Source organism: Molothrus ater, chromosome 2 (assembly GCF_012460135.2).
Source record: "Molothrus ater isolate BHLD 08-10-18 breed brown headed cowbird chromosome 2, BPBGC_Mater_1.1, whole genome shotgun sequence".
Taxonomy (NCBI): Eukaryota; Metazoa; Chordata; class Aves; order Passeriformes; family Icteridae; genus Molothrus; species Molothrus ater.
In genome coordinates this window covers 79,031,098-79,045,012 of record NC_050479.2, presented here as the reverse complement: position 1 = coordinate 79,045,012, position 13,915 = coordinate 79,031,098, and the positions used below count along the sequence as shown (strand labels likewise).

At 42.9% G+C, this 13,915-nt stretch overlaps 1 protein-coding gene across 1 annotated transcript; it reads left to right on the top strand.

Moving 5' to 3' along the window:
• Positions 1-7,712: 7,712 nt before the first annotated feature.
• On the top strand, positions 7,713-12,563 carry FUT4 (fucosyltransferase 4). The gene is given in 2 exon segments (XM_036380714.2): positions 7,713-7,896; positions 7,899-12,563. Coding segments are annotated over 2 exon segments (1,206 nt in total). The 3' UTR covers positions 8,921-12,563.
• The last annotated feature ends 1,352 nt before the right edge of the window (positions 12,564-13,915 follow it).

The following is a 13,915-nucleotide window of genomic DNA, read 5'->3' as shown; positions in this document are numbered from 1 at the left end:
CTTTGATACATTGCTTGGTGTGTCATTTCTGTCTGTCTCTACAATGACAAGAAGGCAAGAGTTTGTGATTCAGTATCTAGCCTGATTTAATGAAAGTTTAACATAAATAAGCCTCTCTCCATGTAAGAGCTATCATAGTATCAAAGAACAACAGAGACAGCATGGAACCTGAAATAACTAACCACTCACTCTTAAACCATAATTTTGGTGAGGTAACACCAAAGGAATATTAGTTTCCTTTGTATTATCATGCCACTTACGAAACAAATCTAGATCCTTCATACTGTATAAAACCAGAAAAGATATGGAGTCCTCCAGAGGCAGTTTCACCATGGACCTCTGTGTGCTACAGGGGCACAGCTGACTCGCCATGGCTGCTCTGTCTCCTGGAGCTCCTCCTGCCCCTCCTTCTCCACTGACCTTGAGGTCTACAGGCTGTTCTTCTCACACATTCTTACTCCTCTTTTCTCTGGCTGCAATTGCTTTGGTGCACTACCTTTTTCCTTCTTTATTTTGTTATCCCAGAGGCATTACCACCATTGCTCATTGGCTCAGCCCTGGTTAGCAGCGGGTCTGTCTTGGAGCCAGCTGGTACTGGCTCTGTTGGACACAGGGGAAACTTCTAAAACTCCTCACAGAAGTCACTCCTGTAGTCAGCCCCTAGTACCAAAACCTTGCCTAAGAGATGGAGATGGGATTTGTTTCTGGGTCTCTCAGTTCCTCTGGAAGTACACACTGGAAGTAACACACTGAATATTTTTAAAAAGGAAGTCTCAGTGACAACTTTGTGAAACTGGAATTTGATTTCCTTTGGGTTTTTCCTACAATTATCTGTGAATTAAATCAGATGTTTGCCCTTTGATTTTATGGATCTCTGCTCTGACATTAGAAGTTTGATTTTATTTTTATATCAGTGAGAAGGTAAAAAAGAGAAAAACCAAAACCAAAACAGCCCCTCAGCAGGTTTCAAGCCAGCTCTTTTCAGTGTTTCCATTTGACTTCTAAATGAAAGAGGTTATTGTACTGAATATTGTACCTGAGACACTAGAGGGGTAGCTCCTTTTGAAAATACTGTTCTCGCTTTCTAGATGCAAATTTGATCATGAATCACATAATAATGTTTGAAAAGCACTGGATTTTTGGACAGAGACTTTGATTAGGCTTGTTGCATCTTGCTTCTGCTTTGTTTCATTTTTACCCTACTTTCCTCTCCTTGCTTTCCCATTCTGTTTCATAATCTTGTTTTAAAATTTTCCAAATGAGAAGACTTCCTGGCTCTATCCTGGATTCCTGCACTAACTCAGTTTTGGTGCAGCATTTGGTGCTCATCTTCTCCCTCTTCCTTTTTGTGTGACCTTCTACAACAGAGAAATCCCTGTTAGATCTTTTCTTCTGAATATATTACCTCACTTATGAGGCTGTGGTAATTCTTACCTAGTCTGATATATTCATGTTTGTGACCTTTTTATGTGTCTCCTCTTTTATTTGAATAAAACAAAGCAATTTGTTAAAATATAATATTGCATAATAATAATGCTATTAATATTACTGTGATTTTATAATATCTTTATAGTATTTTATTAAATAGGTTGTTGGGTAATTTAAATTAACTGTGCTCATATTTTATCATAGTGACTTTTTACTGTCTAACTGTTTCGTTCTCCTTTTCTCTTTTTTATTTTATTATTTCATTGCCAAACTCAACACTACTGTTTTGAAAGACAATTGTTATCATTGCTTATATCATTACATTATTGCCTGTATTAGTACCAGTGATTAAACACTTATATTTTTCCAAGGCTACATCTACATTATTAAGTAATGAAGCACAACAGAGGAGGGTCAAGTTATTAAAGCAGTTGGTATTGAGAACCCCCTAACTAGATTATGTATGGTTTAGAAGATTTGCTTCAAATTAGGGCTAGTTTTGTCTCCAGGACTGAGAAACGACCCCAGCCCCTGATGTTCAAAGATGTCCAAAGAGAAGTTTTGTCACAAATCCTTGCTCTCCGTCGTGGGAGATGCTCACTGGGTAAAATGAGAGCATCAGTGTGGTTGCACATCACTCTTGCCACTATGGTTGCACAAGGTGAAGGCCAGTGCTGAAAAAACCCAAGGAAGATTGAAATTATTGATAACTGCTTACAAATATCCACAGAGTCAAATTCTGGCTTGCCGGCACCCACACATGTGTCAAAGTGTCTGAGGATCGTGTGGGACTGCTAGGAAAATTTTTCTGCTCTGATTTCTGCTCTGGTCTACCCTGGTGAACAACGAAGCTGTGTGCTTTAGTGGAAAACTGAAGAGTGTCCTGGACAGGATCTTTCATTCACAGCTGTGCACAGCACATTTGTTCATGCCTGTGCCTTGACCTGGAAATATTAACTTCTCGTGGTTTTAATCCAGCATTGCTCACAGTCACAAGTGAAACTGTAGCCAGGCAGAATATGTAAACACTGCCTTTGCTGCATATGCAGAAACATGAGTTTGTCTGTCCAGAAACCGTTCAGGCATCAGCTTTCAACTGGATCTTCTCATCATATTTCCAAATTTTAAATTTCCAAGCAGAAAGATGATAATCCTACATGTGAAACAGAAGGTAATCAAATAACAGGCATTTAAACTTCATGCTGAAATACAAAGTGTAACACTTATACAGAACAAAACTTTTATCACAGCTTTTCATATAGAATTTAGGTTCTTACTTGGCAAAACTTGCATTGAAACCATGGCGACTATTTGTGAAGAGACTGCAACATCATTCTTAGTGTCATTTTGGTACCAGACAGCATCCTCCTACGCTTTGAAGTTGATCACATTTTCTTATGATGAAAAATTTCACAAGGTTTCCCTGCCTGACAGAATGTCTGGGTTGATAGCTGTGGCTGGAAACACAACCATGTCTTACAGTACCTTCTAAACTGCCTTTGTAAAACAGTTGACAAATAACTTCAGACACTTTTCTAGGCTTAAATATTTCTGAAGTATGACAAAACAGAGTGAGTCAGAGTAGAGGAGTAAGCCAGTTGGGAAGTTCCAGGCAGAAATATTTACTGCTGTTAGTGATGTCATCTATTCAGCCTTCGAATAAGCAAAATATTTTTTATTTTGCAGCAGCTTCATTACTAACACACAGCATATTATTTTAAATTCCTGACTATCAGCAACATGAGAACTTGCTGTGATTTCCATGGAGCAGTTAAAGCACTCCCAAGCTGCATATACAGTGCCAAGAAGCCTGGGTGGTCCTCAGTCCATGGAGCTATCTCCTGGACTGGTTTATCTCCAAAGCATACAAAACCAGATGTGTTCTCTGTGGGAGGTCTTCAGGCATTTGGCAACACTACTCAGCCTTCATCATGTTGTATTTCTCAGTGATGTCCATGGAGTTTTTCGTGAGTCAGAGTGAATAAAACTGCTTGACAAACCCTGCCAGCACAAAGCAGCTGATGTGATTGTGTCATGGATGTGCTGTGTATGATGGCAGAAATGAGGCAAACTGAAGTTGACATGGGTTGCTGCCAGGCTGGTATTTATTTCTATAGATAAGAAATGAGACATTAAGAAGGGGAGAGAAACATCTGACCTACACACAGAACCAAGGACACCTGACTTCCAGCCTTGGTCCTGACGGTGAGGACCTGCATCACTGTCAGCCGGGTCATCACTGTCACTGCCTGCATCCCTCACTCTACACAACCCATCCCATCTGGCTGTTAAATTTACTACACCAAGATTTCTAGGAATCTGCTGGACTTCTAGATGAAGGCACAACTATCTTTACTTTCAGCAGTGACTATAATGAATATCCAATTAAAATGTATTTCTGCTATTACCCATACTGGGAGGGTTTGAAGACAGCAGCAACAAAACTGTCAGATCTGTGATTTGTAAAAATTCTAAAATATATCTCAAATATACATTTCATCTTACTATAGATATAAATTGTATAAAGATTTTTGAACTAGTGGACTACATATACAACATGTAAATGTAAACATATATGTAGCTTCCACTGCAGCAGGTGTAACAGGAAAATTAATTTAAGGTGACAATAATACTCATAGAAACGATTTAGGCTACTGTTCTCTCATCTTGAAATGCTTAAATTCTTATTTGCCATAATAAACCAAATATTATTATAGTTCTGAATATCTGTGTTTTATATACAACCACAACTTACTGTGGATTTCAGTAATAGCTTTTTTTTTTAGGATACAGAGAGATGTAGAGCTTTAGCTGATGTTGTGTTGAGGAATACAGAAAGCCATCTTTTGATTTCATGCTAAATAATTCAACAGATTTGTCTTGGTATAACAATCATCTTAATATGGACGCCACTGAAGTTCAGATGAAAGTCACACTGAAGTTTCACTGTGAGACTGCAAAAAATCAAAAGTAACTAGGCAACTCTTGCTGTGAATCATCACAAGGGAATTTTTTTTTGGGGGGGGTGGTTTGTCTTTCAAATTTGTCACTATTTGGCTTATAAAGATTTCCATGTTACATTGCTATGAAACATTTCATAAATGCTGAATTAAGGTAAACATTTTTGTTGACTTACCATAGGCAGGATCAAGCCTTGCATCATGAATGTAACTGGTCAGGCTTTGAATTTGGAATGCTTAGCAGTGAATGCTTAGCAGCAATGGAAATGAAAGCATGACTAGATAAAACTCCTCCAAAGTCACGTATCAATGCTGAAAGCTCCTGAAGGAAAATAGGAACTGTCATTGCAGTTGATATGATCAAATTTATTGAGTGAATCAGAATTCCAGAAGACAATTGAGTTCTCCCACTCACTGTCACAAGTCCCAGATTTCTCATATTATCAGAAAAATGTTTGAATAAACAAAATAACTAACAGCTGTGGGTTTCGACCATTTTGAATCCTTGATTAATATAGACTAGGGATTGTGTTCATTTTATGTAGTGTTCATTGTATCAGGTGGGCTCTGGATTGAATCTACGTACAGTTTAAGGCTTCACAGGATTCTGCTCTTCCTTAGAAGGATGAGCATTTCTGTATTTTTTTTTTTGCAGTTTTCTACTGTAGCTTTCCCATAGTCCCATTTTGTGACTAAAATCAGTTATTTATCAGGACAATCAGACATTGCTAGTGCCGGCAATGATTCACCTCATCCACTAGTGAGGACTAGTGTTTCCTGGAGATCCCTTCCAGCCAACTCTGTATGTTGAAACAGGCAGCCAGCTACCAACTCCGACCACAGCTGTTGGCATTTCTTATATTTTATGAGTGCTTGCAGCATGGACTATGGACATACTGTGTACACAGTATGGAATGACTATGTGCAATAGGTTTATGGATGTACATGACTTAGTTTCCAACCTAACACCACCCTCATACACAACCGTGCTTTATTTTTATGAGACCTGAATCACTTTTCTTACTTCTTACTTCTTGACTTACTAGAGTTAAGTCACAGGGCCTTGACATATGTATTATGTAAAATCTGAAATCCAAACAGTCAGTGAGAATTTATGCCTGATGTAACTCTGCTGCCTTCAGTAGATACAGATGAGAGGACCTTGGATCGACAGCTGTTGGATACAAGCTTGTGAAATGTCAGAGCTGGAAACTTGTTCAGTTCTGTACAAACACTGTCTGAACTGTGTGAGTCAACAACCTTGCAGTTCACTGAAGCAAATTGCTTAGGAAAAACGTTTTGAGCCTATGTGAGGTAGTTTTTCACAGCAACTCTGTGAAGCAGAGCTGGAAAAAGTAATTTTCTGGTAATCATGAGGTTTTGTAGTTTTTAAATAACTGTGAGATTTTAAAGTAAGCATGTATGATTCTAAGAAAGATGTAAAGGAGCAAAAAGAACCCTCTTTTAAAATTTATTTTCCTTTAGTTTTCCAAATTGTTACTCCTCATAGAGGTGCTTGAAACAGATTGAATTTAACAGGAATTCAAAGCTATTGTGGCAGCTGTCACTTTTTTTTCCTAAACAAGTGACTTATTCAAACTTGCTCTCAGCTTCACTCTCTAAATTACACCTGTTCTTAAAAAAATTCCCTGCATCTTCCAAAGTACTTTCCTGTGAGGCCACAGGATACAGCATGTAAATCATAGCTCAGCTGGTGTGGGAAAACCCTTTTGCCAGAGTTTAAAACCTCTGTCTGTTTCAGGTGTGGACTGGAAGAAATAAATGAGAATGCACAAGGGAAGCAGCAAAGCAGTCCTGCTTTCTCATGGGCAGTAGGGCAGGGGAGACCTGAGACTGTGCCAGCCTTTGTGACGTGAGTGGGCAGGGTTCTCCTCCCTGTGTGGCCCTCTGCCCCGTGCTCCTACATGTGCTCATGTATGGGGTTTGTGTGGCAAGGTTCTGCTAGTGATGGGGTGACAGGGGTGGCTTCTCTGAGAAGGTGCTAGAAACTTCCCCCCATGTCTGGTGGAGCCAATTCCAGCCAGTTCCAAAACAGACCCACTGCTGGCCATGGCTGACCCCATCGGTGATAGCAATAGCACCTTTGGGATAATGTATCTAGGAAGGAAAAAAGTTCCTGCACAGAAGCAATTGCATCTGGAGAAGAGAGGAATGAAAATATGTGAGAGCAGACACCACAGTCAGTGCAGAAGAAAGGGATGGAGGTGCTGCAGGGGCTGGAGCAGAGATTCCCCTGCAGCCTGCGGTCCATGGTGAGGCAGGATGTTCCTGGATGGAGGACCTCATGCCAGAGCAGGTGGATGCCCATAGACCGCTCTGCTGCCGGGCAGGTTCCTGGCAGGATCTGTGGCCCCGTGGAGAAAGGAAGCCCAGGCTGGGTTTGCTGGCAGGACTTGTGACCCCACTGGGGAGTGGCGCTGGAGCAGCCTGTTCCTGAAGGGCTGCACCCTGTGGAAGGGACCCTCACCGGAGCAGTTCATGAAGAACTGCAGGCCCTGAGAGGGACTCACGTTGGAGAAGTTCAAAGGACTGTCTCCCGTGGGAGGACCCACACTGGAGCAGATGAAGGGTGTGAGGAGTCCGTCCCCTGAGGAGGAAGGAGCAGGAGAGACACCATGTGATGAGCTGACTGCAGCCTCCATTCCCCAGCCTCCTGCGCTGCTGTTGGGGAGGAGACAGAGTAATTGCGAGCAGAAATGAGCCTAGGAAGAAGGGAGGGGTGGGGAGAAGGTGTCTTTCAATTTTGGTTTCATTTCCCATTACCCTAGTCAGATTTGATAGGCAAGAAATTAAGTTAATTTCCCCAAATCGGTTTTGTTTTGGCCGTGACTGTAACTGCTGAGTGATCTCTCCCTGCCCTTAGGTCGATCAGAGCGCCCTTCGTTGTTTTTCTCTCCTTTGCCCTGCTGATGAAGGCGGAGACAAAGCGGCTGTGATTAACCCCCGGCACCAAGCCGGGGTCAACCCACCAGCGTGCCAGGCTGCGGGCACCCCGAGACCCCTTGTGAGCGTCCCTAGAACCTTTCCCGTGCGTGCTGGGGCCTGGGCTCTCACCGGGGATGCCTCCTGAGTGCGGAGACACAGATTGCCTCTGCGGCCCCGAGCCGGGCATGAGCAGCCGAGCGACCCGGGGCCGCAGCTCCCTGGCTGCCGCACGGGGGAGGCGGAGAGGCCGCGAAACCCCGCTAAGGGCCCGAGCACCGCTGTCCCCGAAGGCGGAGAGGCAGGGCCGCGGCGGGCGGGGCAAGGCGGCACCAGGGGCAGGGGGCGGCACCGGGGCCGGGAGGCGGAGGCCGGGCGGGCATGGCCGGGAGAGGCGGTGGCACCGACACCTCCCCGCTACCGGGGCCGGGGGTGGGAGCAGAGCGGCGGCGGCGGCAGCAGCCCCAGCCCCAGGATGCGCTGCCCGGCGCCGGTGCCCTGCGGGGGGCAGAGCTCGGGCAGCGGGCGGCGGGGATGGAGGCGGCCCTGCGGCGCTGCTGCTGCTGCGGCGGCGGCGGCTGGGCGGGCGGCGGTGCGCGCTGGCGGCCGGGCTGCTGGGAGCCGCCGCCGCCGCGCTCGCCCTCTACTCGGCGCTGCCCGAGCCGGCCCGGGCGGAGGGCGAGGTGGTGACCGTGCTGCTGTGGTGGGAGCCCTTCGGCCGCCCGCGGCGCCTGCCCGACTGCCGGCGGCGCTACAACATCAGCGGCTGCCGCCTCAGCGCCGACCGCAGCCGGTTCGGCGAAGCGCAGGCGGTGCTGTTCCACCACCGCGACCTGGCGCGGCACGGCGCCGAGGGGCTGCCCCGAGGGTCCCCGCCGCGGCCCCCGCGCCAGCGCTGGGTGTGGATGAACTTCGAGTCGCCGTCTCACTCGCCCGGGCTGCGGGGGCTCGCCGGGGTCTTCAACTGGACCATGTCCTACCGCCGCGACTCCGACGTGTTCGTGCCCTACGGGTACCTCTACGTCCCGCCGGCGCCCCGACCCTTCATCCTGCCCCGCAAGACGCGGCTGGTGGCCTGGGTCATCAGCAACTGGAACGAGGAGCACGCCCGGGTGCGCTACTACCGCCAGCTGAAGGAGCACCTGCCCATCGACGTGTACGGGGCGCGGGGGCTGGCGCTGGCCGAAGGCGGCCTGGTGGAGACCGTCTCAGCCTACAAGTTCTACCTGGCCTTCGAGAACTCCCAGCACACCGACTACATCACCGAGAAGCTCTGGAGGAACGCTTTCTCCGCCAGCGCCGTGCCCGTCGTCCTGGGACCCCGCAGGGCCAACTATGAGCGCTTCATTCCCCCCGATTCCTTCATCCACGTGGACGACTTCCCCAGCCCCCGGCTGCTGGCCACCTACCTGAAATTCCTCGATAAAAACAAACCCAACTACAGGCGGTACTTTGCCTGGAGGAAGAAGTACGAAGTCCACGTCACCTCGTTCTGGGATGAGCATTTCTGCAAGGTCTGCGAGGCTGTTAGGACAGCTGGGAATCAAATCAAGACTGTTCAGAATCTGGCCAGCTGGTTTGAAAGCTGATGCTCCGGGCCGGGTGAGGCTTGCCTGTACAGCCTGGGCCAAGTGTCAAGGTGTCAGGAAGGATGATTCTCACAGGGATCATTAGCCCAGGTAGTCGGCATTAGCCACAGGAGACTGGCATCAGTTGGAGAAGCGTACAGATACAGGAAAACAAGCTGTGAAAAGCCTATGAAAGGAAGATTTTTATTAAAGAGAAAATGATGAAGGTACAAAGAGACATTATGCCAGATGATTCCTAAAGAGCAAAGTTAAGTTTCCAGAAGTTGTACAGTTACAGAACTTTTAAATTTCTGCACAGCTCAACATAAATATCTGATGCCAAATTCCTCAGCTGTACAGCTGAAACCAATTTTCATGGCTATGACAACTTCCTGGACCGTGAAACTTTGCTCACAGAAGACACATGATCAGTGCTGGTTTTCTGTAATACTAAGACAAAAATGAATGTTTTAAACTGTTTTTTATGCGTGTGGAAGCTATTTACAGGCAAATTCTGAGCCGCAAGTGTTGAATGTAAGAATCTGATGATACAGTAACACCTTTTAGCTTGAAATTGGAGCAGCTAGTTAATAATGCTTTGAACCAAATAATTGTTCTGTTTAGGAAAAAGTGTATGGGGGGACCTGAATCTGAGTGGACAAACAGCTCAGATGATGTAAAGTATTTCTCCTACTACCTGCTGAAACCATAGGCATGTTTATCCTGTATGACAGTAGATTGGAACTTTAAGTACAGGAAAACAAAGACTGTAAGGAAGAAAGTTGGAACACTTCCACCCTCCCTTTATTCAGGAATTAGAAAATGTTTACAGGTATCTGCATGTTTTTCTCTGCAAAATTATTGCCATACAGGAAAATTCAGGGAAAGGCTCAGAATTGCAGGGGTTTTATTGCTGTATTGAATATATATACAGAAAGGCAATCTTTTTTCTCAAGTATCAGTAGACAGTGCTGTTGTGTAGCAACTCTTTCAATTTTTGGCATGCATTTTAAAAAATTCTGCTGGAGGGCAGACTAGTCAGAATGTTGTTTTTTAAAATCATAATTACCAAAAAAATCCCCAAACTCCCAAATTGCTTCCATTCAGAAAGAAAATTACTGTAGAGAATAAGATCTACGTTGTTGGTAAAGTACGGATTGTGTGAGGAAAGAATACGAAAAGGGAAGGATTTATTGTTTTCCTTTGGTTTTGAGGTCTTTTTGTGTCTCAGTTTTTAATTCAATACATAGGTTCTTATGGTAGAACTCCCTTTGCTCAGTGCCTGTCAAGCAATATTTACAGGAGTCATTCCCTTTTAGACTCCCACATTTTGCTGGAGCCATCCTAGTAGTGGATGTTACATGTAATCTTGCTCTGCCAAAGCCAGATCTTTTGGTTACATGTAATCTTGCTCTGCCAAAGCCGGAAAGAAACTTTAGTTACAATTGCACATCCTTGCCATGCTCAGCCCGCCTGTCTTTTGCAGCTATGAAGTTTGGTGACAAAAAAAATGGCAACCTACAGGAGAGAGACTTGCCCATGTGAATAAGATATTAATTCTGCTGCTTTTTAGTCCATGGAGTTACTCAGAGACTTCATTCAGAATGAAATCATGAGCACAGAACATGTGGGAAAAGAAGAAAGTCAGTTGCAAATAAAAGATGGGCATCAGAACAGGCAACCTTGCTGGCATTTGTGAGTCATATTTAGGTTAGGAAAGGATTAGATTTGATTTAAGCTCTATGGGATGTTGGACGAATGCTTTTAAGATGTATAAACTGGCAGTCTACTGTAATTTATTTCTAGTTAGATGTTCCCCATGATTAGGTAAGCACGGAACCAAGGATTATTGGGAAAAAAATAATAATAATGAAGTTCATTAATAATTTGCGCATTTTTACCAGTTCAGATCTTGCAGGCTTCTCCAATTATTCCCTTCTGCTTTTGTCAAGGAGGGGGTTGGCTGAAAGTACTTGATGAACCTTTCTGTTGTCAGTGCCAGAGTTGCTGTAGAATATTTATTGGGAAGGGAGTGAAAACAATCTGTGCAATGTGGGATGTAGTAGGGATGATTCCTAATGCTGCACTTTCACTCCAAGAAGTATAAAGTGATCATTTAAAGTAAAAGAGTGTTCTTCATGACAACATGGTCATCTGTTACTCTATCAGTACTTACTACTGCCATAATACTGGGTTTGATATTTTTAAAACTCCAATATAGGTATAGTATTAAGAGTAATACCCAAGTGTCAGGATGATAGGTTCCCTCTTTTCCTTTGAATGTATAGTATTTTTTTTCTGTTCAGTTTTTACCAGAGTTTGCAGAACTGTATACAAAAACCTAATCTTAAAAGTAAAGAAATAATATTTAAGATTGCAATACTTTTTATCAGTCTGCTGAAACCAGTGCATTTTTTTCAGTCCTCCTAAACTTTGCATTTTGTGAAAGTTTCCAGGCAGACAGTTCTTCTGTGTAATCATTAGTAATGCCACATGCAGAAGATCAGGCTGCAGGACCATGGGAATTTCCAGAGATTGCAAACATTAATTTTCTTCTCCACCTCTCTAAAAAAAGAGTTGAAATCTTTGAGGGAATATTTTTGTAAAATTCAGAAAAGAGCTACAAAGCAATTAAAGCATAGTTTGGGTAAAGTGGTCAAAATTGCACAGTATTTGTAAATTGTGCATTGAGGGTTTTCAAGAACTGTATAGTGAAAACTGCAGATTTGTAGTAATTATTGCAGAGCACTTGCATTGGGAGAAGAGAAGCCTTTTCTAATTTCATCATTCTTACACGGGTGTTGCAAATTTGTGGCGTCCCATTTGGGAGGAAAGTCAGTCCAGGCCTATAGCTGCTGAAGTCAGTATTACAGAATTTCTCTGGTTTTTGGTCATCCACACCATGAGCTAAGAGTGTACTGTTACAGGCAAAGGACTGGCTTTTGTAATGCACTTTGTAGAGCTCTAGTTCAATGATAAATTTAAAGTTTGCCTGAACAAACTGGTTTGTACATTGGGTACCAAGGCATTGCAGATGATGTATACAATCCAGTTGTAAAAATTGGGCAAAGGCTATTTTCTTTTTTTAGTAGAAAAATTTCCTTGAATACATTTTGGAAACTTTTTTATTCCATGCCTTAAAATATTGGGGTGGAGGGAGAGAAAGGAAGATCATTATCTTCTGGGCTTTATAAGAAGACGAATTACCATTACTTTTTGGTTATGATGTAAATGGAATAGAGAATTATGTGATCCCTCAAATTGCATATTGTATCTCAGGGAATTTTATACTGTAAGGTGTCTTGATCTTCATAGAATGAAGTAACTTTATATTAATGATATATATTGACACTCAATAAAATTAAAAGAAGTAGTGCAAAATGACCCTATTTTTTATTCTGTTGTCTGTGTTATGAAAGCTGAAGAAAACTGCTTTTTAAAGAGAATGAATGTTTTTTCATGTTGGTTTAATAAATAAAAGTGGCTGATTGTTCTCAGAGCAGTCAGACTGTCTGAGGTTAGGCATGAAACCTGGTTCTGCCAGGAGAAAAATATTTTCATAGGAAATGCTGTGCTGAGTTATTTTCTATATGAAAAGGTGCATTTATTGAAGTTGGGTGTTGGAAAAATGTCATTTCAAACAAAATAAAAAAAACAAACTTTCTCTTGACCTACAGAGAATTTGAATGTGGTTGGATTCTTTTTGCCCTCCCTAAATTTCAGAAAGAGACTATGTTTGTTTTGGTATTCAGCATGTAGTGCTTTATCTTCCTTTTTAGCTACAGCTTTTTTTCCACGGTTGTTCATGGTTGTTTTCAACTGAACAACAAAAGACCAAGAGCCAAAAGCTGTTTTCCCTAAGCTTCTGTTAACACTGATTGCTGCACAAGTGATGGCTTACCCCTCTCTTTACTCCTCTTCTGTACAGCTTAGTGCACACTGTTGAGAAAGCATTTCTGGAAATTCCTGCCCAGCCAGGAAGGGGGCAGAGCTACAGACCTTGCTTTTCCTTGTATCTTCCTCACATTTAACTTTTCTAAGTAGAGCTTAAACTGACTGCTTGCTTAGTCCTGCCTGAGGGGGGAAACACTTTTTTAGCTCATTTTCCAGATGGCTCTGAACACTAGGTTTGGGAAACTGGTTAAATATTTTTCTGACAAATATTAGGTACCATTTGTTCAAGCTTGTTTGGTGAGTGAGTGAGTTATGCCTGATTAAACTCACACAGCTCTCTATCCAACAGCCATATAAAATGGTGTTTAAGAGAGTAAATAACTCTTTGTAGGGTGCACAGACCTGACTCAATCTAAAATTTGTTGACGAGAACACAGTGACTTAATGTGGATTTAAGTGGTGTTTAACTAAAGATAGCTCAGGATCCAAGTATAACAGCCCGTTTTTAATCAGTAAAAAAAACCAAGTCATTATTTGAATAACTTGCCTGTAACCCGCTTAGTTTATGTAACCAACTCAGTTTAACAATTTGCATAATTATGTCTTTTCTTCTGTGTGGTCATTTAAAAAACAATACCCCAGGCCAGAATTTCTGTGTCTTCTTTGCATTCTGAAGATTTATGTTTTTTTAATGGCCTTGAGCTAAATACTTAGGCCTAATTTTCATACAATGGCAGCTGTTCCTGAGAGTCTCACCCTGAAATTATCTGAGTTAAAAAAGTTAAACCTGTTTTTCAGGAGTGCTTTGAGAGCTGCAAGGATTTCTCACTGCTGGCACTACTGGTGCTCAATGTGTTCGGGAAGCATCGAGAAGCTGTGACCCCCTTTTAATTGAAAAATATTTTCTTAAGGAGTACATACTTTTCTGAATTCCTTCAATGATTTTAGGTCCTTATAATTGCATGAGTTTAATTTTTGCAACAGATTTAAAACTGGATTTATTTCAGGAATACTCTATTTTAATAATATTATTTTAATAACTATGAAAAATGGTCCCCAATTTGGAACTTGAATTTTTCTCTATTTATCAAAACATCTTTTGAAATTTATCAACCCATAGGT